This window comes from Haliotis rubra, unplaced genomic scaffold, assembly GCF_003918875.1.
Source record: "Haliotis rubra isolate DU_JTF1 unplaced genomic scaffold, ASM391887v1 Scf1214, whole genome shotgun sequence".
Taxonomy (NCBI): domain Eukaryota; kingdom Metazoa; phylum Mollusca; class Gastropoda; order Lepetellida; family Haliotidae; genus Haliotis; species Haliotis rubra.
In genome coordinates this window covers 24,636-50,721 of record NW_025765131.1, presented here as the reverse complement: position 1 = coordinate 50,721, position 26,086 = coordinate 24,636, and the positions used below count along the sequence as shown (strand labels likewise).

General features: G+C 39.2%; 3 protein-coding genes across 4 annotated transcripts in view; all 3 read right to left on the bottom strand.

Annotated features, from left to right (window-relative positions):
- Positions 1 to 14,159, bottom strand: part of LOC124265631 — a 175,757-nt gene extending 161,598 nt beyond the window's left edge. Inside the window, exons 1-5 of one of the 2 annotated variants that reach the window (XM_046700420.1) lie at positions 13,827 to 14,159; positions 13,486 to 13,616; positions 13,213 to 13,262; positions 3,491 to 3,554; positions 2,006 to 2,062 (exon numbers count right to left, since the gene is read on the bottom strand). In XM_046700420.1, coding sequence (XP_046556376.1) covers positions 2,006 to 2,062; positions 3,491 to 3,554; positions 13,213 to 13,262; positions 13,486 to 13,576 — 262 coding nt within the window. In that variant the 5' untranslated portion in view covers positions 13,577 to 13,616; positions 13,827 to 14,159. Of the gene's footprint in view, positions 1 to 2,005; positions 2,063 to 3,490; positions 3,558 to 4,899; positions 4,914 to 13,212; positions 13,263 to 13,485; positions 13,617 to 13,826 lie in introns of those variants that run through there. The other variant, XM_046700429.1, reaches the window with a different exon arrangement.
- LOC124265643 lies at positions 8,188 to 11,526 on the bottom strand. The gene is made up of 11 exons (XM_046700440.1): positions 11,457 to 11,526; positions 11,271 to 11,374; positions 11,099 to 11,161; positions 10,375 to 10,421; positions 10,144 to 10,183; positions 9,950 to 9,999; positions 9,655 to 9,733; positions 9,087 to 9,136; positions 8,870 to 8,912; positions 8,587 to 8,672; positions 8,188 to 8,349 (listed from the first exon to the last, which is right to left on the bottom strand). The coding sequence occupies exons 4-11, from the start codon at positions 10,375 to 10,377 to the stop codon at positions 8,203 to 8,205; spliced, it is 498 nt and encodes a 165-aa protein (XP_046556396.1). The 5' UTR covers positions 10,378 to 10,421; positions 11,099 to 11,161; positions 11,271 to 11,374; positions 11,457 to 11,526; the 3' UTR covers positions 8,188 to 8,202.
- A 379-nt stretch (positions 14,160 to 14,538) lies between the features above and the next one.
- On the bottom strand, positions 14,539 to 22,993 carry LOC124265619. Its single transcript, XM_046700409.1, has 9 exons — positions 22,494 to 22,993; positions 21,197 to 22,396; positions 17,754 to 17,773; positions 17,434 to 17,554; positions 16,270 to 17,053; positions 15,925 to 16,057; positions 15,622 to 15,662; positions 14,987 to 15,107; positions 14,539 to 14,607 (listed from the first exon to the last, which is right to left on the bottom strand). The coding sequence occupies exons 3-7, from the start codon at positions 17,766 to 17,768 to the stop codon at positions 15,639 to 15,641; spliced, it is 1,077 nt and encodes a 358-aa protein (XP_046556365.1). The 5' UTR covers positions 17,769 to 17,773; positions 21,197 to 22,396; positions 22,494 to 22,993; the 3' UTR covers positions 14,539 to 14,607; positions 14,987 to 15,107; positions 15,622 to 15,638.
- Between the last annotated feature and the right edge of the window lie 3,093 nt (positions 22,994 to 26,086).

Below are 26,086 nucleotides of genomic sequence, written 5' to 3'. Positions count from 1 at the left end.
AATACTCTCTAATTGGGGAACGTATAAAAATAGCAATAAACTTATTTACACCTTTTCAGGTCTATTCTTCACATACTTTTCTTTAATTCGACATCAAATTATCATTCCCATATTGACACTATATAAAACCCGTTGTAGGTTTCCATCACAATAATAGACTACTGTCAATGTACTTCAAGAGAACGAAAGTTTGAGCAGTTCGGACACGAGGAAATGTACCTAAAATACTGCGTTGGGATCTATTGAGTAACGCTGTAACCACTAGACTACCCACCGCCCCGACATGTTATAATTGCAAACGGTACTTTGTGTTTCTTGAATAACCTGCAGTTTGTAATCTGCGCCAGAATCGGAGTATTTCAATTCTGTGCTTTGTTTGTATGGAGGTCTCAGGCCATATCACCACGGGCAGCCAAATTTGGGGTTTTCATGCCAACTGCTAAGTAAAATCTACAGGCTCGATTCTGTACAGCATTGATTCAATTGAATTCTTTAGTGCCCCAAATTGCCGACCCATATGATAAGACAAGCTCAACGAGATTCTCACACAAAGAATTAAAACATTATAAACAAAACAATCCGCTGCTCTGAATTTACAAATTATAACACTAAGTGTTCTATTTGCGAATTTAGCTGATTCCCTTAGGTAAAATTTAAATCTAAATCTTCTTGCAACCAGACCTTAATAAGCGTGGGTATTCATTGAAGATAAATAGCTCTAAAATAATCTGTAGACGCTACTAAATAAAATTCACTCTATTATAACAATGTTTTAGCAGAAATTACCCTATTCATAGATCTATCTACTCCAGACTTGGATTACGCTTCCCGGTAATTATTCACCGCAACCTATATGTGATATTTGGGATTACACTTTCTAGTAAAGTACAGATTCTAGTACTTTTGCTAGGTTTAGTCCCATCCGGGATTCGAACCCACACCCTCAGAGTCAGGCACCTAATCGCCAGCACACAAAGCCGCCTAACTCGCTCATCCACCGTGACTTCCAGATCCCGGACGGGACTCAACCAAACAAAAGTACTAGAATCTCTACTTTACTAAGAAAGTGTAATCCCAAATATACCATAGGTTACATTTGACCACTTTCTAAATGGCACTGTATAATCAATTATTCACCGTATCTTTAGCATTGGCGGTATTCCCTACTACTCCTGGGATATCCGAAATATATATTATATTTTAGCCTTCGCGGCACGACAGCGATGAGTCAGTGAGTGAGTTGAGTTTTACGCCGCACTCAGCAATATTCCAGCTATATGACGGCGGTCTGTAAATAATCGGGTCTGGGCCAGGTAATCCAGTGATCAACAGCATAAGCATCGATCTGCGCATATGTCAACCGATGATATGTGTCAACCAAGTCAGCGAGCCTGACCAACCGATCCCATTAGTCGCCTCTTACGACAAGCATTGGTTACTGAAGGCCAATATTCTAACCCGGTCCTTCACGGGTGACGACAGCGATGAGAACAGGTATGGCACACATACACTCTGCTGCAGTGATTAAAGCTCGGAAACTACGTCTCGCCTCGGTGGATGATGCAGACCGGTTATCCTCTAGCCTTCATATTTTGTATTTACTTCTACTGGGTTGATGTAACTGTGGGTGGGCTGACGTCCTCTTATGTCCATCTGAATCGGTGTATCGGATGGATACTGGAGCCTGGTTATTGTCTGGTGTTGGCTTACATTATCTGTTTTGTTTTATTTGACGTCTGGACCAACCTTTGGAAATGTTAAATTACTACGCCCGTATATGGCAAAAGATAGCTTCTGACCATTTTAAAGTTTGGACATACATGTTTTATCTATTGTGTGCTTTTAGCATGTTTTACTTGATGTATTAACTTAATAGAATGGAATCGGATGATACGGTGACCTGGATCATTAGCAACCACGATATCTTAACAGTTTCTTGATTCACTGTTGTGTTGTTTTTAAAGAACGTTCAGTCATCCCATCACTTGTTCTCGGAAATACTTACATGAAACCAGAAGAGGTCGGCGTGTCAGTCCAACAACGTGTACACTGCTTCCATAATCTGAAAGGTGAGAGTCAAATGTCTGAAAATATTTAGGTAGTGTCTGGTATGAAACACTTTGCACTGTTTGCCAATGGACGTACATAGAATTTGTTTTGGGACTTCACAGATAATAATCACGATGTAACATAATATAGATTATTAATTTTTCTAAAAAATATTTTATCTTGTCCCCTGCAAAGGCAACAAAACCTAACCATAACAAAAGCATATATCTGCTTAAAAGCTGTGTCTGTTATACTCTTTATAACTATTATACTATTATATCATAAGTAAAAGAGTGTGTGTGGTTGTGTGTGTGTGTGTGTTTCTATTTGAATCCCTTTCAAATATAACTAACATCACAAACCCTTCCCTTTCAAGTTTAAAGCAAGAGAAAACTGTGATGTTAAAGTATACACTTCAACATACAATGCATAAAACAGTTTGGTAGTGGTTTGCAACGGATCGAAATATCTAGTACACACGGACGTTTCTACGAACATGTAGACTGGTTGACGACAAAAGAAAATACACATCAATATGTATGTGTAAATGTCTTCTTATATACTCCCACGTGAACATGTTTTATTTAATGTGTATTATACATTATTACCTATGTGGGAAGGAGGACACGGGGTAGTATTTTTCCTGTAAGTCCCTAGGGAGGTTACACCTTTTGGTGAAGGTTGATTGGCTGTTTCAGAAAATAAACAGCCAATCACTGTATATTGTGCAATTACATCCTACCTTACTAAACGTACCTTGATATTTGTATCTTCATACATGTGTCACGCCCACACACGTGGTAAAAAAGCAACTACACGTAAAGGATGGCCTTCCATTTTATGATCATTAGAAATACTAGCCATGGTGCTGTACCAAAATACTCCCCCAACCGGTGTTTTGCTCACGTTGGGACACGACTCCTTTTCAGTTCTGTCCTTCCGAACAATGTAGAGCATTGCACTTATTGATATATACTGCTAGAAAAGTTAAAGAACACTATCCCCGTGAAGATCCGGGTTAGAATTATTGATCTTCAGTAAACCATGACTACCGGGATCGGGTGGTCAGGCTCTCTGACTTGGTTGACACATACCATAGTATTCCAATTGATTGCGGAGATCGATGCTGTAGTTGATCACTGAATTGTCTGGTCCAGACTCGATTATTTACAGACGGCCGCCAAATAGCTGTAATATTGCTGAGTGCGACGTTAACCAACCAACCAACCAAGTAAATACCACTGACACCTCGAGTTCTGTGTGTTTGCATTATCCACCACTTATGCAGATAAACTATAGTCGTGTAAAAGAAAGGGTGTTCTTTAACTTTTCAGTAGTATATGAATACATTTTGTATTGGAAACTTCAATAAGAACAAAATAATAAACTTTTGATTTCGGCCAGCAAACAATATGTTTAATGTGGCACTGTGAAAATCTACCTTTTTCCAGACAGCCATTGTTTGCTTTCAGTTCCATGAGTTGCTGCTCGTCGTCTCTGATGATCTGCAAGAAAAGCAGCGACGTACAACAAGGCAGTAAAGAATAAGCCAGGTACATAGATAGACAGGTAGGGGGAGGTAGGTAGGTAGTAAGAGAGGAAGGGAGGTAGGTATGTAAGGCGGTAGGTTTAAGGAGGGAGGTAAGTAGGTAGGCAGGGAGGGAAGGAGGTAAGTACGTAAGTAGGCAGGGAGGGAGGTAAGGAGGCAGGGGAGAGGGAGGGAGGTATGTATGTAGGAAGGTAGGGAGGGAGGAGAGGGAGAGGGTTAGTAGGTAGGGAGGCAGGAGGCAGGGAGGGAGGGAGGTAAGTAGGCAGGGAGGGAGGGAGGCAGGGGAGGGAGATAAGTAGGTAGGGAGGTAGGGACAAAGAGAGGGAGGAGGTAAGTAGGTAGGTAGGTAGGGAGGGAATGAAGGAGGTAAGTAGGGAGGGAGGGGGAGGAAGGGGAGGTAAGTGTGTGTGAGGTAGGGAGGTAGGTAGGTAGGTAGGTAGGTAGGGGAAGAGAAGATGGGTAGGTAGGTAGGGAATTAGGGACAAATGGGAGGGAAGTAGGTAGCAGAGGTAGGTAGAGAGGAAGGGAGGTCTGCAGGGGGGAGGTAAGTGTAGAGGTAGGCAGTCAGGGAGTTAAGCAGGGGAGGGAGGTGTGGGGCAGGTAGAGGGGAAGCAGGGAGGGGAGGCAAGGAGGGAGGGACGGAGGTGGTAGGAAGGGAAGGATACCGTAAGCAGCGGCATGGAGGCAGGTATGAGGAACGACCAGGCGGTAAGTACAAGAGAGGAGTGTGCAGTAAGGAATCAAAGTAGGAACGGAAGGAGAGCAGTAAATAACCGAGGGAAGGAGGCAGGGAGTTAGTACAATTGTAGAAAGGGAGGTCATGTAGGTAGAGGGGTAACTGTATGAGTGGGGTAGGCAGGTGGCAGAGGTAGGTGGAATGGGACAAATGGAATGGAAGGAATGAAGGTAGTAGAGAGGAAGGGAGGTGGGGGAGTGGCAGAGGTAGTGAAAAGGGTGGAGGGAGGTGGTGGAGGAGGTGCAAGTGTGTGGTGGTAGGTAGTGGTAGGTTGAGGCAGGAGGTGGATGGAATAACCGACAAACGAACCAGATAAATATGGAATCGAACGCGGCACACGGAAACGGAGGAGGACCACACGGGAGGCATGACACGGGAGGAAGGCATGGAGGAAATATGGAAGGAACAACCGACGACACAACATGGATTGATTCATCTGAAGATGGATGTGGATAACACACGGAGAGCCGGAAATGGAACACACGGAACATCATGGATGAACAAAGGAAGACGGAGCCCCAGTGGAACGCAACAAAGGAAAGCCACACATAATCTTAGCCCACACCATTGTAATGGCACACAGGAAGCCGACCCTTGCCTGACACATGAAACAGCTGGAACGGACAGGAGCCTGAAACGGAAATGAAAGACCGAAGAATAAAATGGAGGGTCATTTATGAATGGAATTGAATGGAAGGAAGGAATATCTGGATATACAACAACGGAAGAAGATAATAAGGACACCAATAGTTTATGCACATACGAATGGAAAGAAGATTGATAACTGGATGATGGATTGAATGAAGAATAAAAACACATAAGGATAGTGGAATATGGATGGAATAACGGCCTGGAACATGGATGGATGGAATAACGGGATAATGGACGGAAGAGATGGAATAGATGGATAACTGGAATGGATAATGGAAGATATTGAAGGAAGGAAGGAGGATGGATAACTGGAATGGAAGAAGATAATAAGATAGAAGGAGGATGGATAACTGGAATGGAACAAACATGGAAGGAGATGGAATGGAATGGATGGAATCAACATGGAGATGGATAACCTGGAATGGATAACATAAGATGGAATGAGATGAAATAATGGAATAGTCAATGCCCGGAAGAGATGGGATAACTGGAATGTATTAGTTGAAAGATAACGCCACGTGTACAAACAATATAAGATAGCTTTATAGAGATGGGATAACTGGAATGTATTAGTTGAAGATAACGCCCATCAGGTACAAACACATAAGATAGCGTTTATAGAGATGGGATAACTGAATGTATTAGTTGAAGATAACGCCTCGTGTACAAGCACATAAGATAGCTTTGTAGAGATGGGATAACGATATGTATTAGTTGAAGATAATGTCTCATGCGTGTACAAACACATAAGATAGCTTTATAGAGATGGGATAACTGAATGTATTAGTTGAAGATAACACCTCGTGTACAAACACATAAGATAGCTTTATAGAGATGGGATAACTGAATGTATTAGTTGAAGATAATGCCTCGTGTACAAACACATAAGATAGCTTTATAGAGATGGGATAACTGAATGTATTAGTTGAAGATAACACCTCGTGTACAAACACATAAGATAGCTTTATAGAGATGGGATAACTGAATGTATTAGTTGAAGATAATGTCTCGTGTACAAACACTTAAGATAGCTTTATAGAGATGGGATAACTGGAATGTATTAGTTGAAGATAATGTCTCGTGTACAAATACATAAGATAGCTTAATAGAGATGGGGTAACTGAATGTATTAGTTGAAGATAATACCTCGTGTACAAGCACATAAGATAGCTTTATAGAGAGATGGGGTAACTGAATATGTATTAGTTGAAGATAATGTCTCGTGTACAAACACTTAAGATAGCTTTATAGAGATGGGATAACTGAATGTATTAGTTGAAGATAATGTCTCGCGTACAAACACTTAAGATAGCTTCATAGAGATGGGATAACTGAATGTATTAGTTGAAGATAACACGTCGTGTACAAACACATAAGATAGCTTAATAGAGATGGGATAACTGAATGTATTAGTTGAAGATAACGCCTCGTGTACAAGTACATAAGATAGCTTAATAGAGATGGGAGTAACTGAATGTATTAGTTGAAGATAATACCTCGTGTACAAGCACATAAAGATAGCTTTATAGAGATGGGATAACTGAATGTATTAGTTGAAGATAATGTCTCGTGTACAAACACTTAAGATAGCTTTATAGAGATGGGATAACTGAATGTATTAGTTGAAGATAATGTATAAATCGTGTACAAACACTTAAGATAGCTTTATAGAGATGGGATAACTGAATGTATTAGTTGAAGATAATACCTCGTGTACAAACACATAAGATAGCTTAATAGAGATGGGATAACTGAATGTATTAGTTGAAGATAACGCCTCGTGTACAAACACATAAGATAGCTTTATAGAGATGGGATAACTGAATGTATTAGTTGAAGATAATACCTCGTGTACAAACACATAAGATAGCTTTAATAGAGATGGGATAACTGAATGTATTAGTTGAAGATAATGTCTCGTGTACAAACACATAAGATAGCTTTATAGAGATGGGATAACTGAATGTATTAGTTGAAGATAACGCCTCGTGTACAAACACATATGGTAGCTTTATAGAGATGGGATAACTGAATGTATTAGTTGAAGATAATGTCTCGTGTACAAACACATAAGATAGCTTTATAGAGATGGGATAACTGAATGTATTAGTTGAAGATAACGCCTCGTGTACAAACACATATGGTAGCTTTATAGAGATGGGATAACTGAATGTATTAGTTGAAGATAATGTCTCGTGTACAAACACATATGATAGCTTTATAGAGATGGGATAACTGAATGTATTAGTTGAAGATAATACCTCGTGTACAAACACATAAGATAGCTTTATAGAGATGGGATAACTGAATGTATTAGTTGAAGATAATACCTCGTGTACAAACACATAAGATAGCTTTATAGAGATGGGATAACTGAATGTATTAGTTGAAGATAATGTCTCGTGTACAAACACATAAGATAGCTTTATAGAGATGGGATAACTGAATGTATTAGTTGAAGATAATACCTCGTGTACAAACATATAAGATAGCTTTATAGAGATGGGATAACTGAATGTATTAGTTGAAGATAATACCTCGTGTACAAACACATAAGATAGCTTTATAGAGATGGGATAACTATATGTATTAGATGCAGCAAGCTGCCGTTTTATCTTACCTTTGTCTCGACCATTATTTGTGTTTGTCAGATTGTGATGTTGCAGAACCTGATACCTGTATAAAAGTGATAGACAAGTACATGTTAGAAGTTCCTTAATGTTTCACTTGATGTCTTGTTGCCTTTGATTTACATATAGTGTAGCACATATTCCCGTGGACTATTTATAACACGGAATCAACAAAAGAGGGCGTTTCAAGGTGTTCATCGGACACATGCATAAATGTGATTATTTTTTTAACCATGTTGTTTAGAGATGAATACACGTGATTAAGGACAGCGTACATTCTAAAGCTACTACCAATGCATTGTGTGTATTTCTACCAGACCACAGTGGACAAAGAAATAACAAGCATCATGGAAAATGTTAATGAAGTGATTTACATGGTGTAAGGGTCAAGTGGATACTGATATGACTGCAAGGAGTAATCCTGATAGGCCTTTATAAATACTTCCAACATCAGCATGGAGTTTCAGCATGAGGTGGATATGTGTAGAGCTTTAGTACATTTCATGTTCTCAACTCATGACAAGAACACATGGTATTCACCTTGCAACTGATTATGTAGTGTGTCGACAGAAACAATGTCGTCATGCTTACATCGAGTCTTCTCCCTTTCCTTTGGAAGGCCCGAACTGTTCCCCAATTTCTTCGTGACCTACTGTTGATACCGCTGATGTACCTTGCACTGGGGTGACACGTCCTGGGAAGATTGAAGGTTGTCTGCCTGGTAAACCCTGAAACTGTTGTCAGAGGTATAGGACTAGTGTTTCCATGCTGACAAATCTTATATTTGAATTCAAATTTTTTCTTAAGGTACAGGCTTAATGTCATGATTCAGATGTGGATTATAACACACACGCGCACGCCAGCACGCACGCACGCACACACTTGCTGTATTGTCAACTAATTGAAATAAAACTGCGTCATGTTCAGAAAATATTGATACTTCACTGTCAGTCTACATAGACAGTACTCACGACTTGAAACCCTGGTATCTCTATGTCTAGCAAAGATAAGTCCGCCTTGTGGTTGGCCAGGTATTCCATCACAGCCTGCCACTCCACTGAAGAACAAAATTGTGTATATAGTGTGTATATGATGCACCACGTAATATACTTATCCATAAATAATGCGTCATCAGAAATGAGCCATTGTCTCCTAGGGCAAAAGTGGTAGTAGTAATAGTGACAGTGATAGTGGTGGTAATTCTGTATGGGATATTCAGTTACATTTAACAGTTTCTAGAAACTGATTACACACCCGTGCATAATTTGTGGAGTTGTCCTTTTCTACGATCCCTGTCCTGGAAACAAAAAAGATATGTAAATAACAATATGACCCAATATATCTATCTACAACAAACGAAAGTAATGAGTATTACAATTAATTAATGGTTATGAATGTTTTCATGCATACAGTGTGTGTGGTCCAGTGTGATAACTGTTGTGAAATCATAAACAATTAGAAAAGTCTTCACCTTCAGTACGTTGTCCAGTTCTTGATTAAGTGTTTGTATCTCGTCCCAGCCTGAAAACAAACATCAAATATAGGTATGATAAACCATCTCAGTGTACATCTACGTCATCAATTGTCTAAACTCACCCTGCATATGTATCTCAATCTGTATCACAACCAATCACTCTGTATATCAACCAGCTCTGCTCAAATCACTAATTAGTAATCCAATGTACATCATGATTGTCAATTGTATATACTCACTATGCAGCTATGTATACTCTCTCATTGTTTCTCCTTGTATCACTTGTTTGGTAACGGTGTTAGTATCTACTCCGAGGCGACGTGGCATTTATTGTAATAAAGAAGTTGACTATCCACAGAACTTGGTTTTCCTTCATCTTTACAACTTCTAAAATGCCTCTAAAAGAAGATACAATAAACCTGTTCTGGGTAACCTCAATAGTGAATGACCTAATTACTGTACCGAAATCCTGCAGCATTTCATCTTCAAACTAGATACAGTTGTTATTGCTCAATGTACTACTTGACAAGTAGAACTTACCTGAAGGACACTCATAGATACTCACGGCTCTCAGGATCTTTTCCATCTGTGTTCTGCACCTCAGTTTCCATATCGTTTATCTGGCCACCTTCCTTCCATACCTGCTGAAATGTATACAGTAATGTGATCTGTGACTGGTTTTATATTCAATGGTATTAGTTGATATGTCAGCTTTCTATAATTCTTATCTTGACAGACTTCAGTTAAAGATAACATACATCTTTCCTAAATATGGAGCAATCAAACATAATATTAAATATGAAAGCAGATAATTAGGCTGCAACCCTACTAGGAAGGTAGGGTTTTAGTAAGGTACGTACTGGGATATTAGACTCCATTCCTGCATTCTCTGATTCAATGTGGAACATCTCTGGAACAAGCAAAACAAAGATTTTGTTGAAACTAACTTCATTCAATATTGAGAGAGGGTGAATTGAGAGCAACGTGCAGTCATGATAAATCCATTTTGAATCCTGCTCCAAACTAAGAAACACAAACACAACTTGCCACTTACCCATTTGTTGTTGAATGTCTGGACTTTGAACATGGCCAACCTAGAATAGAAATGACAAGTTACCTCCCTTGATCTTGCAGTAACAAGTGGAATCAAGTGAACAGACATTCCCATGGAACTGATCACAACAACTTCTTCAATCCTTATGATATTGGCACAACGATTCTCGAGATAATTTGATAATTTGATCTTAAGAATACCTCGAGTGCTACAATGTGTGTCACCACTTACCATAGCAACGCGTTGTTTCGATTCTGTATGTTTCGTTATCCCCAAAGCTGAAAGATCAAAAGAACAAACAGAAACTACAATTAAGAATCAGATATTGTGAAAATGTTTTACAGCTGCTGTACTACACATTGCTTTTAAATATGTCAATATCTGAACTGTCATTTCATTTCCTTTGGTACAATATATAATAGGTAGATAAATAACTAGATACAGATGGTGAATGGAAAAATGAAGAGCAGGTGCACGAAGATGACGGAGACAGAATGAGAGATGATTAGCATGGCAGTGAGGCACAGAATTGGGTACTTGGAGAGCGGATAAAGAGAAGAAAAATCATACGAAAAATGGATGAGTGTGAGTGAGTTTGGTTTTATGCCGCTTTTAGCAATATTTCAGCAATATCACGGCAGGGGACACCAAATATGGGCTTCACATACAATTCCCATGTGGAAAATCGAACCCGGGTCTTCGGCGTGACGAGCGAACGCTTTAACCACAAGGCTACCCAATCGCCCCGAAACATGGATGGAGAACTGAATGGAGAGATGAAGGTTGGACAAAGCTTCTGTGTTATAAGAGACACTATACATTGGATCGATGGTCAAGAATGGAAGTTGGACAGGTGAAATGATGGAGGGACACTATCAAATCCGGCAGTATTTATTTGGCTACAGAGTGTTAGAGGCGTATGGTGATCATCTGTCTTATTACCAACACAACAAACCTTCTCTCAAGAGGACATTTTAACGTCTTGACAGATCTGATCCGTTTTATCTTGGATTGTGACCTGAAACAAAATACATAGATTACTCACACTGGGTCTTTCATCATCAGGCCTTGATTGTTTGTCACTACTTTGTTTGCGATTTATACACAAGCTCTCTACAATTTCTTACCGATCTGAGAAGCGGGACAAGATTTTTCCTTTCTCTTAATCCATCATGTAAGGCTGACAACCAAGTCTCTTGTGTAGCAGACAGTTGCTTGAAACCACCCAAAGCTGAAGTGAATAAGAGTAAATAAGTAACAAATTATCACATACATATAAAATAATCGTTCCAGATTTGACCACGGCTACTCACACGCATAATGACCTTTGCTTGCTGTAAGGAGACTTGGCTTGTATTCCAGACTATGGCGTGCTTCTGGAGCCTGCAATGTGTCAAAGTGGTATACACACACAATTTCTATTTGGTATACGTTATTACACAGACATACCTTTGGTAATATGTGTGCATTATGTCCATGTTTGGAACAAGGTTGTAAATGTAAAGTAAAAATAACGGTAGGTTTCTATTAATGGACCAAATGGACAGGATTTTGGTCCCACCTCTTCTTAAGATTACACCAGTAAACAAAACAACGTATGGTTATATGTAGAATATAACTTTAAACAAAATCAACAAATGTCAGTAAAATCCTCAAGGAACTTACATAGGACATAGGTCCTGTTGATCCCAGTTTGAAACTCATACATAGATTACTCACACTGGGTCTTTCATCATCAGGCCTTGATTGTTAGTCACAACTTTGTTTGTGATTCATACACAAGCTCTCTACAATTTCTTACCGATCTGAGAAGCGGGACAAGATTTTTCCTTTCTCTTAATCCGTCATATAAGTCTGGCAACCAAGCCTCTTGTGTAGCAGACAGTTGCTTGAAACCACCCAAAGCTGAAGTGAATAAGAGTAAATAAGTAACAAATTATCACATACATCTAAAATAATCGTTCCAGATTTGACCACAGCTACTCACATGCATACTGACCTTTGCTTGGTGTAAGGGGCTTGGCTTGTATTCCAGAGTATGGCGTACTTCATGAGCCTGCAATGTGGCAAAGTGGTATAAATACACAATCACTATTTGGTATACGTTATCACACAGACATATCTTTGGTAATATGTGTGCCTTATGTCCATGTTTGGAACATGGTTGTAAATGTAAAGTAACAAATAACGGTAGGTTTTCTATAAATGGACCAAATGGACAGGATTTTGGTCCCACCACTTTTAAGATTACACCAGTAAACAAAACAGCGTATGATTATAAGTAGAATATAACTTTAAACAAAATCAACAAATGTCAGTAAAATCCTCAAGGAACTTACATAGGACATAGGTCCTGTTGATCCCAGTTTGAAACTAAATATTTTCAGCATACTGAAGTCCCTGAGGATTTGTTCAATCCGTTCCTTCCAAGATTCTGTAATATTGTTGAAAATAGAAGTGTAATAATCACCCTACACTAACTCATGAATGTATAATTTTTACTAAAAATCTTACCATTATGTTTATTGAGGTTGTTATTTGCACAAGATCCGTTATTCACATCATCATAAGCTGGTTTATTATGAACACTTACCATCAGATAATGCATCTATTTGTTTCTCCATCCCTTCGACTTCCTGTTTAAATAGAATAAATGAAAGCTTTGTTTATAATGCATCACTCGAGATCTAGAACAATACAACTTCACATTGATGGAACATTTTAACCTTCCATTTTTACCTTTCCTGATAGCGAATAAATTATTGGAATGAGATGAAATTTCTCTACTGAAGTTTGGTTTGGTTGGAATGCTAACGTATGTGGATTAGTGATCATGAAGGCGAGTCTCTTCATGAGACCAGTATTCAATTAATATGGTTCATCTTTTTGAAAATTATTGTTACAATAGGTAGTTTGGGGAAATGTATTCAAACCCCATATGGTGGCAAACTGTGGACCTATTTGAGAAATATTATGCTAAAAACATGTTTCGATGCATTTATGTGTTTATGTAGTAAGAAGCATCTCTAAACCCTGACATGAGGAGCTTATTACAGAAGTGTACATTATCATTTCTACCTCCAATATTTGGGACTTCAGTTCTTTGACAGCAGTTGGATCTGAAGTGAAGAAAGTCCAAGTCTTAACAAACTAAAATGTCTGTTGCATACAAAATGAGTATTTTGCATCACCAGCACATAAGAACTACTCTCTCGCATCTATCAAATAACATCTTTTATGACCTGACATAGCAACGTGTGTAACAAATAAAAGTCTTGTATTTTATTACCAAGTACTGAGCACTGTCTATTCAGAGTTCTACGAATATGTAAATATACTCACAGGGTGTAAATCGCCAATGTTGTCCGCTTGTTTGTGCCATGACTGTGTTGGTTTCATCGACTATATTCACACAGGACGACATGTCCACCATACTGAGATCCTCTGCTGCTACAGCTGATGGGTACACCGACCTGAAACAGGGTTTGTACAAAACTTAAGCACAGGTTTCAAGCAATCGTTCAAATGTTGGGGCCTATTAAAGGAGAGGCTCTTCCTGAGGACACACACTTACGGAATTGATATTTGGGGTTATAACATTTGTTAATTCGTGACTGGATACGACTACCAATGTTGACAATGGCAAAAACACCTAACTACATCCACTGACTAAATCAACAAACCTGAGCCTGTCCCTCTCCTTTCGTGACCTACATACAAGCAGAGTGTCCCCAGTCTGTTCAGTCTCCTAGCCACCTCCAGCATAAGAGTCGTGGCTCCACTACCGGGCATACACTTGACCTCGACGTCCTTACTGTTAATGTTCTCCACCAGAATGATACATTGTTCTTTGGTGAGAAACCTTAGAAAGTCGCCATCGGTGTCTCCACTTTCTTCTTTAGCACCGACTTCGTTTCAGCAACACCAGCCCAGAAAGCAGTCAGGACTTTCTCATACCTACTGGAAGTCATTACCAAAGAATCGTTTGTAACAAAATGAGAAGACTCCATTTGCCAGCTTCTTTAATCGATTCTTAAATCCAACAGCGTCCTCAAGGAGAGAAATGGGAATGACTCCATGGATTGAGTTGATATCCTCATCATTGAACTTGCTAAGTGTCTCTATCACTCCTCTCGCCACTGACATACTGTATGTCACTGCTTCAAGACAGTCTTCATCCCCATCAACCAGTGACAAAACTATCACAGACTGTGTTGGCAGAGCCAGGAATACATCACATACAATGTTGCTTGGTCGGGGTGATGTGCAGAAATCTAGCGCAACTGATAACGAATGGGACAAGAACATAAAACATGGTCCAGCCTTTGGGTTTGGGAGAACTACTACTTCATTAGTGAGAGGATCAAAACAAAGTCGTATACATGATTTTCTATGTGTTCGATGAGTCGTTCTTTCACTTGTGCTATAGGGTCCTTAGTTTTGTTGGCGCAAAATTCTGGCCATCTGGAAAATAAAATTAATCAAATAATACATCTCGATGGAGGTATGTCCGTTACACATAGGATAGTCCTGTGTCAATATTGTGACACTGCTTCGACACGAGTATAACACAAAGGAATCGTAAAGGGACAGGAATGCTTCACTTTGGGCAAACCTGACATGGAAGCTGATGTAATTGGGTAGCTGAAAGGCAATATGAAGGCTTTTGGGGACAATACGCCTTAGCTAATCAGAATAGTTGACCAAAACCCATTCACAAATGGCTTAGTATAAATCAACATGAGCAAGACATTGCTACATGCTTTATGGTTTGCTTCAACTGTTGAAGGCATTCCCATAGTCTACATTAATGATCTACTAAGTTTTACAATGACTTAGTTACCCTTCTCAACAAAGTATCTTCTGATTTCAAAGAGACTGTGTCCAATCTGTTTCAGGTCAGGACGAAAAATGTCATTTGTCCCAAGATAAAGATTCTGCTCATCCTCCTTTGTGATATTTTGCTGCAACATAAAGTAAAAGTTATGAATATTAAATAAAACAGAGGGAAACAGTATTGTTGATGACCGAGACGTTCAACAGCTTTCACTCCTTCAGGGAAACATTAATGGACTTGTGGATTGTCTTTTCTTTATGGATATGAGATGGTCTTTGCTTTTACCAGCTTGCAGATAAACGTTATGCCAAATATATATGCAGGTAAACTATGTTCAAATACTTATAAAGATGTTGTGCAAGTGATTAAGAAGAAGTAGACGTGGAAGCTTTTTACATGATATGTTGTGGATCTCAATGCCTATGCGTGTAGCTATTCTTGGCACAGAGGCAAACTCATGAAAACAATTGTACTTGTCCCTATTGCCAGAAACCACCACTTTCATATACTTTCGAAAACGATCACTTGACTGTGTCAAGAAAATGAAATAAATGTGTGTAAACTATTTATGTGGTAAGAAGCACATCTAAACCCTGACATGATGAGCTTATCATTACAGAAGTGTACATTATCATTTCTACCTCCAATATTTCGGACTTCAGTTCTTTGACAGCAGTTGGATCTGAAGCGAAGAAAGTCCAAGTCTTAACAAACTAATATGTCTGTTGCATACAAAATGATTTTTTTGCATCACCAGTACATAAGAACTACTGTGGATATTCTAACCCAGTGCTGTTTGCTCCCGCTCTCTCTCGCATCTATCAAAAAACATCCTTTATGACCTGACATAGCAGCGTGTGTAACAAATAAAGAGTCTTGTATTTTATTACCAAGTACTGAGCACTGTCTATTCAGAGTTCTACGAATATGTAAATATACTTTACAGGTTGTAAATCGCCAATGTTGTCCGCTTTTGTTTGTGCCATGACTGTGTTGGTTTCATGGACTATATTCACACAGGACGACATGTCCACCATACTGAGATCCTCTGCTGCTACAGCTGATGGGTACACCGACCTGAAACAGGGTTTGCACAAAACTTAAGCACAGGTTTCAAGCAATCATTCAAATATTGAGGCCTATTAAAATAGAGGCTCTTCCTGAGGAAACACTTACGAAATTGATATTTGGGGGGTTAGTAACATTTGTTAATTCGTGACTGGATACGACTACCAATGTTGACAATGGCAATAACACCTAACTACTATCCACTGACTAAATCAACAAACCTGAGCCTGTCCCTCTCCTGTCGTGACCTACATACAAGCAGAGTGTCCCCGAGTCTGTTCAGTCTCCTAGCCACCTCCAGCATCAGAGTCGTGGCTCCACTACCGGGCATACACTTGACCTCGACGTCCTTACTGTTTATGTTCTCCACCAGAATGATACATTGTTCTTTGGTGAGAAATCTAAGAAAGTCGCCATCGGTGTCTCCACTTTCTTCTTTTAGCACCGACTTCGTTTCAGCAACACCACCCCAGAAAGCAGTCAGGACTTTCTCATACCTACTGGGAGTCATTACCAAAGAATCGTTTGTGACAAAATGAGAAGACTCATTTGCCAGCTCCTTTAATCGATTTTTAAATCCAACAGCGTCCTCAAGGAGAGAAATGGGAATGACTCCATGGATTGAGTTGATATCCTCATCAGTGAACCTGCTTAGTGTCTCTATCACTCCTCTCGCCACTGACATACTGTATGTCACTGCTTCAGGACAGTCTTCATCTCCATCAACCAGTGACAAAACTATCACAGACTGTGTAGGCAGAGCCAGGAATACATCACATACAATGTTGCTTGGTCGGGGTGATGTGCAGAAATCTAACGCAACTGATAACGAATGGGACAAGAACATAAAACATGGTCCAGCCTTTGGGTTTGGAAAATCTACCACTTCATTGGTGAGAGGATCAAAAACAAAGTCGTATGCATGATTTTCTATGTGTTCGATGAGTCGTTCTTTCACTTGTGCTAAAGGGGTCCTTAGTTTTGTTGGCGCAAAATTCTGGCCATCTGGAAAATAAAATTAATCAAATAATACATGTCGATGGAGGTATGTCCGTTACACATAGGATAGTCCTGTGTCAATTTTGTGACACTGCTTCGACACGAGTGTAACACAAAGGAATCGTAAAGGGACAGGAATGCTTCACTTGGGCAAACCTGTCATGGAAGCTGATGTAATTGGGTAGCTGAAAGGCAATATGGAAGGCTTTTAGGGGCAATACACCTTAGTTAATCAGAATAGTTGACTAAAACCCATTCGCAAATAGCTTCAGTATAAATCAACATGAGCAAGACATTGCTACATGCTTTATGGTTTGCTTCAACTGTTGAAGGCATTCCCATAGTCTACGTCGATGATCTACTAAGTTTTACAATGTCTTAGTTACCCTTCTCAACAAAGTGTCTTCTGATTTCAAAGAGACTGTTTCCAATCTGTTTCAGGTCAGGACGAAAAATGTCATTGGTCCCAAGATAAAGATCCTGCTCATCCTCCTTTGTGATATTTTGCTGCAACATAAAGTAAAGGTTATAAATGTTAAATGAAACAGAGGGAAACATTATTGTTGATGACCGAGACGTTCAACAGCTTTCATCGCTTTAGGGAAACATTAATGGACTTGTTATTGTCTTTTATTTATGGATATAAGATGGTGTTTGCCTTTACCAGCTTGTAGATAAACGTTATGCCAAATATATATGTACCTACCAGAAGCTTCCACATCCTGCCTGCAATAATCAAAAGTCGAGACATGAAGAATATTGAAAAAGACATTTCCATCGACCAGTACCACACTACGTTCTCAATAAAGATTACTCGAATACAGCATGATATAAGATTAGATTGTGTAGCGAGGCATCATGATAAAGACGGATTCGAACAGCTTATATCAGAGAATTCTTAATGATTACGACAAGGGTTTCATACAATACTTTCATGTAGAGATTAATTTGACAAAGATGATCAAGGATAATACCTGGTGTATAATTGCTATAGAAAAGCAGTTCATCTCTATATATATATATATATATATATATATATATACATGAATATAAACACATACACACACACATATATATATATTACACACACATATATATATATATATATATATATATATATACCGTCACTATGTTTGAAATATGTATCGTATTAAGCAGAACCTTTAAAGGAAAACATTAGAATTCAAATCAATTTTCGTCAGTTCATTATATATATATATATATATATATATATATAAATATATATATGTGTGTGTGTGTGTGTATATATATATATATATATATGTGTGTGTGTGAATATGTATCATATTAAGGAAAACCTTAAAGGAAACAAATTAGAATTCAATTAAAACCAATCTACGTTTCTCTGCTCAACCTTCGATACTTTCATTTCGTCCATAATTCTTACGGGTGTACGTTAAAATACAATACCAAGTCATAGTCTGTACAATTTTGGTTAACAATACCGTGATTATATTAGAAATTCACAAGAGGTAGTGCGAGATGGTGGCTCAGTGGCATATCTGAAATTTGTGATTGTCGCCCTGATTATACACGTGCATTGCAGGATCTACGGGATAACATTAAACAAAAAATCCTTGTCCCCCCATGGATACGAAACGATGGATTGCTGGTGATGGTGTCACGACTTATGGCTATGGACACCGTTGTATTATCCCTTAAGTAACCAGAGACATCCATTGATGTCCCTGAACCACACCACTCTCCTTTTAAACCACCGCTGGGAGCTGGATTAGCCAGAAATAACGCTTTTGGTAAAAGTGGTCCCACACCCCTTTTCCGATGTTGCTGTCTGTGACGAGCAATCTTTCAGAAAGTATTAAAATAGGGTTTCTGTGAAAATTGCACATAAGAGAAAATTGTGGACAAAACCGACTAACATGACAGCAAACTGAAAACTATGGACTCCCAGGCGCTTTGTTTTTACATCAATGGAAGGGACACCCTCTCTCAGTCGTGATTTCCAATGGTTTTACTTCCACGAAATAATATAGTACCGACACGATATTGTTATTCATAATACGGTATTAATGTTCTATATCCTCTTTGCTGTGAAGAAGAACGGTTTTGAAACGCGAGATGAACGTTGCCATACGTATTATGTATACTCCAGAGAGTCCAGGTAACACGAGGCATGTTTTGACTGAACAATTTAGTCAGGAGTCGGTTACCCAGTCACTTCCACGCGAGATGGCTTCACGCAGTTTTGAATAAAGTATATGTTTCCACAATATAACAAAGAGGTGTGCGCTCGTGTGCTTCGCCAGATGCATGTATATTTTTTGCTTCTAGGATGAATAAGCTTCTCAGAAAATAATAAATTTACTTTTCTGAAAAATATGCACGCGTTCCTGTGTGACATGCAGAATTTCCTTGCCTGTGGTCAGGCAGTCACGCACATGAGTGAATCCCTCCCATAGCAGAAGACCGTCTCGCGTATACAACCATATGTTGGTTGGTTGGTTGTTTAACGCGCCGCACTCAGCAATATTACAGCTCCATGGTGACGGTCTGTAAATAATCAAGTCTGGACCAGACAATGTCGTATGTTGGCCCCATAACTACATGTATTATCAAAATGCAGTATTACAGTTTATAGATCTGATACACGAATGGTTGATATAATATAAAAGGAGATTTTAGACAGGTGACCAAACCTGTGCGACCCTATTACCTAAAATATCATTTGTCAGTAAACGCGGGGGTAATTTACAATATATCATTGAATTCCTACGTTTGTTTATCGTGACTAAAACATATCATACTTAAGTAATTTATAATGTTATATTTTAAAATCTGTCTGCGAAGGAATCGTAAAAACAATTAGAATATCACAGTCAGAGATTTAAAACTAGCATGTAACTTGATGTCATATGCTATTTAGGCCAATACAATATAAGAACAGGATAGATCACCAAAAACGGAAGGTAGATCACCATACTAGGGACCATGAGGGACTTACATTACTTTTGCTACCTTAATGGACCCTAGCTGGATTTACATCATCCCTTCATGTACTGAGATTAAGCCGTTTTAAACACAACAAATATTCTACGATTACAATTTTGTAGACCTTAATGGACTTTTGAACTTTGTTTTAAGTGAAAACAGAACGCATTGTAGGTTAAGTCACTATCAATCAGTATTTATACTTTGAATAAAATTTACTAATAAAATTTGAAAACTTGAAAATGAAGATGGACCATTCTGAGATTTTTCTAACAAATTGTGACGTCCTTTACACACACACACACAGTAGTGGTGGTCCGATTAATTGAAATAATCGAAGATTGGTCGCAGTGGCCAAACGACTAAGCAATCGATCACATTTTCTCATAATCGAACACAAACGATTTGGGAACCGCTGTAATAGAGTTTGAAATACTTGATGATGGAACATATCTAGGACGTTGTCAGGGCCTGAAAACGTGTTTATTTCTAAGAAAACTCACTTCACTTTCTGAAAAGTCATGACTAAATATTTCTTGAAGAATCTTGGAAGTTTATGTTACACTGGAACTGAATCATTTTACACTGGATGTGAAATTTGCAAATGTAATTTGTGCAGTTTCAAAAAACAACAACAGAGAACCAAATGATTTTTTCTTTACACTTATCTGCAACTACAACCTGAATTGGAAAATCTAAAACGACGCAATACATGTGGTGGTTAATAGATACAGATGATTGGTATAACTATATATAAAGCATACCTATGTATACACTCTATTACTGAAATTCTATACATTTTCCAAATACGTATCTGTACATTTCTAAATCAATCAACATTTTGTATAAGTATCTGTACATTTCTAATTTAATCCATTAATTTTGCAGTAAACGACATCTTATATATTTATAATAACATGTATTCTGTTAGCCATGTCATCTGTATCTATTGACCACCACATCTATTGCGTCGTCATAGCATTGTGACGTCACGGGCAGAGTTAACAGTTACTGTTCAGTTTTACTGATGATGAGGCCAGAACAAGCCCTGAAACGTTGTACTCGAGAATAAAAAGAAGATATAACCTAAAAAATCTCTATGTTCAAGATTATACCATATTGCTAGATTATATGTATTTGAGTAGGTAAGATGAACTTTAGGCGACATCAGTAACTTACCGTCGTATGTTACATCAGTTTACTCCTGAGTTATTCTCCGTTTTGTGAGAGCACGTACCCAGTCCTTGATATCTATCCGTGTGATCAGTTTGAATTGTCTGTCATATCTATATGCAAGCGGTCCTTGTTTGTCATGGAACACTATCCCACTCACTGGTCTGACAGCAACATGAACAACTACAGCATCTTCATCACCATGTCCATCATGTACAGTTTCTCCCCTCACTCTCTGATAAACTAATTCGTCTTCTGGAATTCCTCCGCTGGTGTGTAAGGAATAAAACGAATTTGGAAAATATTCGGATCTGGGAATAATTCATTTCCATCATAGTCACAGACGAGGACAGTATTCCGAATGTTATCCCCTAAAGTGTCCCTGAAAACGGTTCTGTCCTTCAGGATGACTGGTTGGATGCGGTTTACTTTAGTCTCATAACCATATCCCTTCTTGAAAGTAGTTTCCTCATGGACGCCATAAAGAAAGGAACCACCACATTCAGTTTTAGTAAATGCGCTGATATATTCTGCAAGTTTATGATTCTTGATGATGTACTCTGCTATTGCTTGACCATCTTTCTTTTGCGAAAAGTGACTTTTCAATTGAATTGATCTGTTTTCATGGACATTGTGAAGGTCATGTGCCCGGGTCACATCAGGAAGTGTATGGAATGTTTCGCGAAAAGGATGATCTCTCTCTAACAAATGTTCGTGAGCGTTTCTGCACGGATATCATTGATGGAGTCATCGAGTGTTGTCTTCGTATTGAATTTAGAAGTCGTTACATTTGAAGAAGCTCCAACATACAGCACGAGAAAGTCGCCAAAGCCGCGACAAGTATAGTGACTGTTCAGTGTCTGTTTCCTGTAAACATCACAAAACTGTTTTTCATCTTGAATCAAATCGTGAAGTTTTTGGTCAGCAAACTCATCAAATGCGCCAGTGAAAGAATCTTCAGGTGCCAGGCCAACAAGATGAACTAGGACATATCCAGAGTTGGAATTCCGCAGAGCCGATACTTTTCTCAGTAACTCAATAGCTTTACGATCTCTCTTCTCCTTTTTCTTTTTTTTTCTGCTCTGGGTTTATTTTCCCTTCTCCAAATAAGTACTTGACATGAATCCCGATAGACAAGACATTGCTTTTGGAGAAGCTCTTTCCAGGAACTTACGAGCTGCCTCCTCACGCCGTGGAATGTATTGACTGAAATGATAAAAATGTCAGAATAAATGCACGGAATAAAACGCAAGAAATCAAGAATCAAACTGTGCTTATTCACTGGTTTAAATGCAATACTTACTTCAGGCACTCTGTGTGAAATACTGCTTTTACTTGGCGACACTGTTCATGTGCGATATCTTCATCTTTCACATATACTGACACGGGTTGAGAACCTTCTAGTTTAAGCTCTTCTTGCCTTGTGTATAATATGTCTTCTGTTTTCACACAGACAGTCACTTGTTCAAATCCTATTGGGGTAAGATGACTTTCTTTCCAATACTTTATTTCTTCGTTCTTTGCATAGGTTAAAACTTGATCAAAGCCTGTTGGAGGGCTGTCCCCTTGTCTTGCGTATTTCACTTCCCCATTCCTGGTGTACACAGTAACTTGTTCAAAACCTTCTGGTATTAAGTTCTGGTTCCTTGCATATACTATGTCTCGACCTCTGACAGAAACAGTTACGTATTCACAATCCTTCGGTAAGGAGCTCCCTTCTTTCAGATATGTGATTTTGTCACCTTTGACACATACCCTGACATATTCAAAACCAACTGGTATACAATCCTGCTTTGTCACATAATGCACGTCCACATCCTTGTTGTACACATTTACACCTGGTGAATCATGCTGTGTTTCATCTCCACAATAGTCACATAGTTTCATGACATCTGGAAAGCCTGGTGTCTGAGTCTCATAGCATAGGAAAATGTAAACTGGTAAAACAAGGCACAAGCACGGATAGCATGAAACGGAGATGTCTGTCAAACTGCGCCGTACGTAATGTGGTATTGACTTATACACCTGCACGGCAGCCACGCCAGTATATCACGTGATACACAGCCAATGAGATCATAGTTATCCTCCACAGTCACACTAATCACCATGTAAGGACAGATAACTAGGATATGCTCACCTTTCCGTTACACTTCGTATTATCTGTTTGATAGTGATTCATAACCACATGCTCATGATGTAGTTCAGTCGACTTGTTTGTGTGAAAAGGCTTCGTCGCTTTAATTTGTATACATATTCGACTAAACGCAAGTGTATCTGATTCTTAGAGTGCCAACGTGAAGTATAACTTCAATTCAACCAGCTCCTGACCTTAATACCGTATAATAACAGATGCAGGTTTATATTTTGATTTTGATCTGAATATATACCGAGACATACACTTACAGCTAGATATGACGCGTCACTAACTACAGCAATACCTTTACACAAAGACCGTCTGAAACAGATAGCATCTTTCATTGAAATCAACCCTCTCCCAAGCGTCTATGTCCAATATGGAATAGAAATAGAAGAGAATAATAATTTCATGCCTTTTCAGGAATTTGTGTTCCATCAGCAGAGCCACTGACACATCAGAGAGATACCAAACATAGTTACATAAATTCATTGATTTAGGTATCTTCACATTTGTTTAAGAGAGATATGGTACTTGGAATAAAGACTGTACGGGCTCTCTTAGTTTTCATATGTGTATATATGTGCGCATCAAACCACTACACAACAGGTATTATGCAGGATCAGAAGTGAATAGTATGCACCGTTGCTTGTATTATTCGGGGAGGTTGTCGCCGGTGTAAAATTCCACCATGTCAGTGTGACATTGTCTACCTCAAGCAACTTATGTAGCCCTTATCAACAGGACATGCCTAAGTGAAGTGTTTGCCAGGGTCAAGTTATCTTTCAAACTAGAGAGATTACGTGTAGTCACTGACAACTAGCTTTCCTCTCATGTTACAGGGGGCGGTGGGGTAGCCTAGTGGTTAAAGCGTTCGCTCGACACGCCGAAGGCCCGGGTTCGATTTCCCACATGGATACTATATGTGAAGCCCATTGCTGGTGTTACTAACAGCCGCGTAAAACTAACCTCACTCACTCACTCTCTTCTTACAGTTTTGAAAGAGCATTGTTAACTGAATTACTGTTGTACTAACCCGAACCCATTTCTAGATATGACTTACTTCAACGGAAGTAAAATAAATTGAAACATACAACTGTATGGATGACAGCAGCTATGCAGATTCTTACATTGTTATCAAGAAGACTCTACATCGTAACGTCGCTTAACGCAATAAACAAGAAGTTGTCATCCATAAAGTTGTATGTTTCATTGTTTGACTCGTCAGCTAGAATGCCGATCAAACAATTAGGAAGTAAGAAAGTAAAGAAGCTGAGGCATACTTTCTACAATGGACAAAAACATTCTGTCCTAAACGCACAGTCGTGTGAACGAATGACAATATCTTTTAAGTTTGTGTTCATGGGTCATTCTGAAATAGTACGATACTGATGATGTTTGCGAAAAGATGGGCGTATTTTGCCCTTTTATGGTACCGGTAACAAAGCATATGAAAAATCAAGTTAACTCTTCACCTGAACATTCTGTACAAATTAAAATAGGGATTTATCTGATATATACTAGGCACATAAAGAAACTGTGCATACAAAATTTAAAATCTAAATTTATCAAACCTGTGTAGACACATAAGGATTTAAACTCAGAGATTAGTGACATGTATCCAACATGCATGCACGTGCAACGTTCCGTGACGTCAGTGGGTTCGTCCTTGAGACGTGCAATACGTTGTTGCACGTGCATTCCGGGAAAGAGAAACAGAGCAAATGAATGCCACACAATACTGTCACTTTGGAAAGCTCAACCCCTGCCCTTGCGATCGTTCAAAAAATTAAACAGCTATTGAAACGCATAGCATGCCAAGGCTCACGTCTGCACAACGTCATGAGGCCATTGGGATGGTCCGTGGGGGAATGTCTCAACGACAAGTGGCTGCACATTTCCACTGCCACCGGAACACCATTTCTGCACTGGTGAGACGCTACCAGAACACAAATGACGTCATCTTCGCCACAGGTTTCAGACTGCAGTGATGACTGCCCGAACCATCCCAGGACTTCGCCGTATCCACCCCAACACAGTTCGACAACGTTTACGTCATCACGGGATCAGACCACGACGTCCCGCCATACGGCCTATCCTGACACAACGTCATCGACAAGCTCGCCGAATGTGGTGCCGAAATCATGTCCGCAGACCCTTGTTTTGGTGGAGAAATGTTGTTTTTACAGATGAGTCCAGGTTTAACATTTCCCATAGTGATGGACGTCAACGTGCCTATAGACGCGTGGGAGAACGTTACGCACAGGCCTGTGTCTTCGAGAGGAATCGCTTTGGTGGTGACTTACTGCCTTGGCCTGCAAATTCACCGGATCTCTCCCCGATAAAGCATGTTTGGGACGAGATGGATCGACGTCTACGCCGTCTTCCTCATCCGCCAGATAACGTCCTTGACCTTGCAACAGAACTTGAGAGAATCTGGCGTGACATCCCACAAGCCTTCCTTGCACGTTTGATAGGCTCTATGCGTCGTCGATGCACTGCTGTTCTCAATGCCGATGGTGGACATACCCGTTATTGAGCTTGTGACATGGTCGTTTGACCCCTGTCCCGCTTGTGGACTCGTGACGTCATTGTGATTGACTTTTCAATTGAAATTCTCCCGACTTGTTATGGTCTCACGATCCCTCCATTAAAGTTTATATGTACCTTTGACATTGTTATCGTACTCATCAACTGGGATAATATTTTGACAATGCACAGTTTCTTTATGTGGCTAGTATATATCCAGAGGCAAAAGTTAT

Bases quoted from the DNA above. Each gene is read 5' to 3' on its own strand.
- LOC124265643 (XM_046700440.1), bottom strand. The intron at 9,137-9,654 runs GTGAGTATCTAT...GTTTGTTTTCAG, and splicing joins TGGAAAAGATCCTGAGAGCC to GCTGGGACGAGATACAAACA. The intron at 8,673-8,869 runs GTGTGTAATCAG...TTTGTTCTTCAG, and splicing joins ACTCCACAAATTATGCACGG to TGGAGTGGCAGGCTGTGATG.
- LOC124265619 (XM_046700409.1), bottom strand. The intron at 17,054-17,433 runs GTAACTAAGACA...TTTATTTTCCAG, and splicing joins AAGACACTTTGTTGAGAAGG to ATGGCCAGAATTTTGCGCCA. The intron at 15,663-15,924 runs GTAAAGTATATT...TCTTCGCTTCAG, and splicing joins ACATTGGCGATTTACAACCT to ATCCAACTGCTGTCAAAGAA.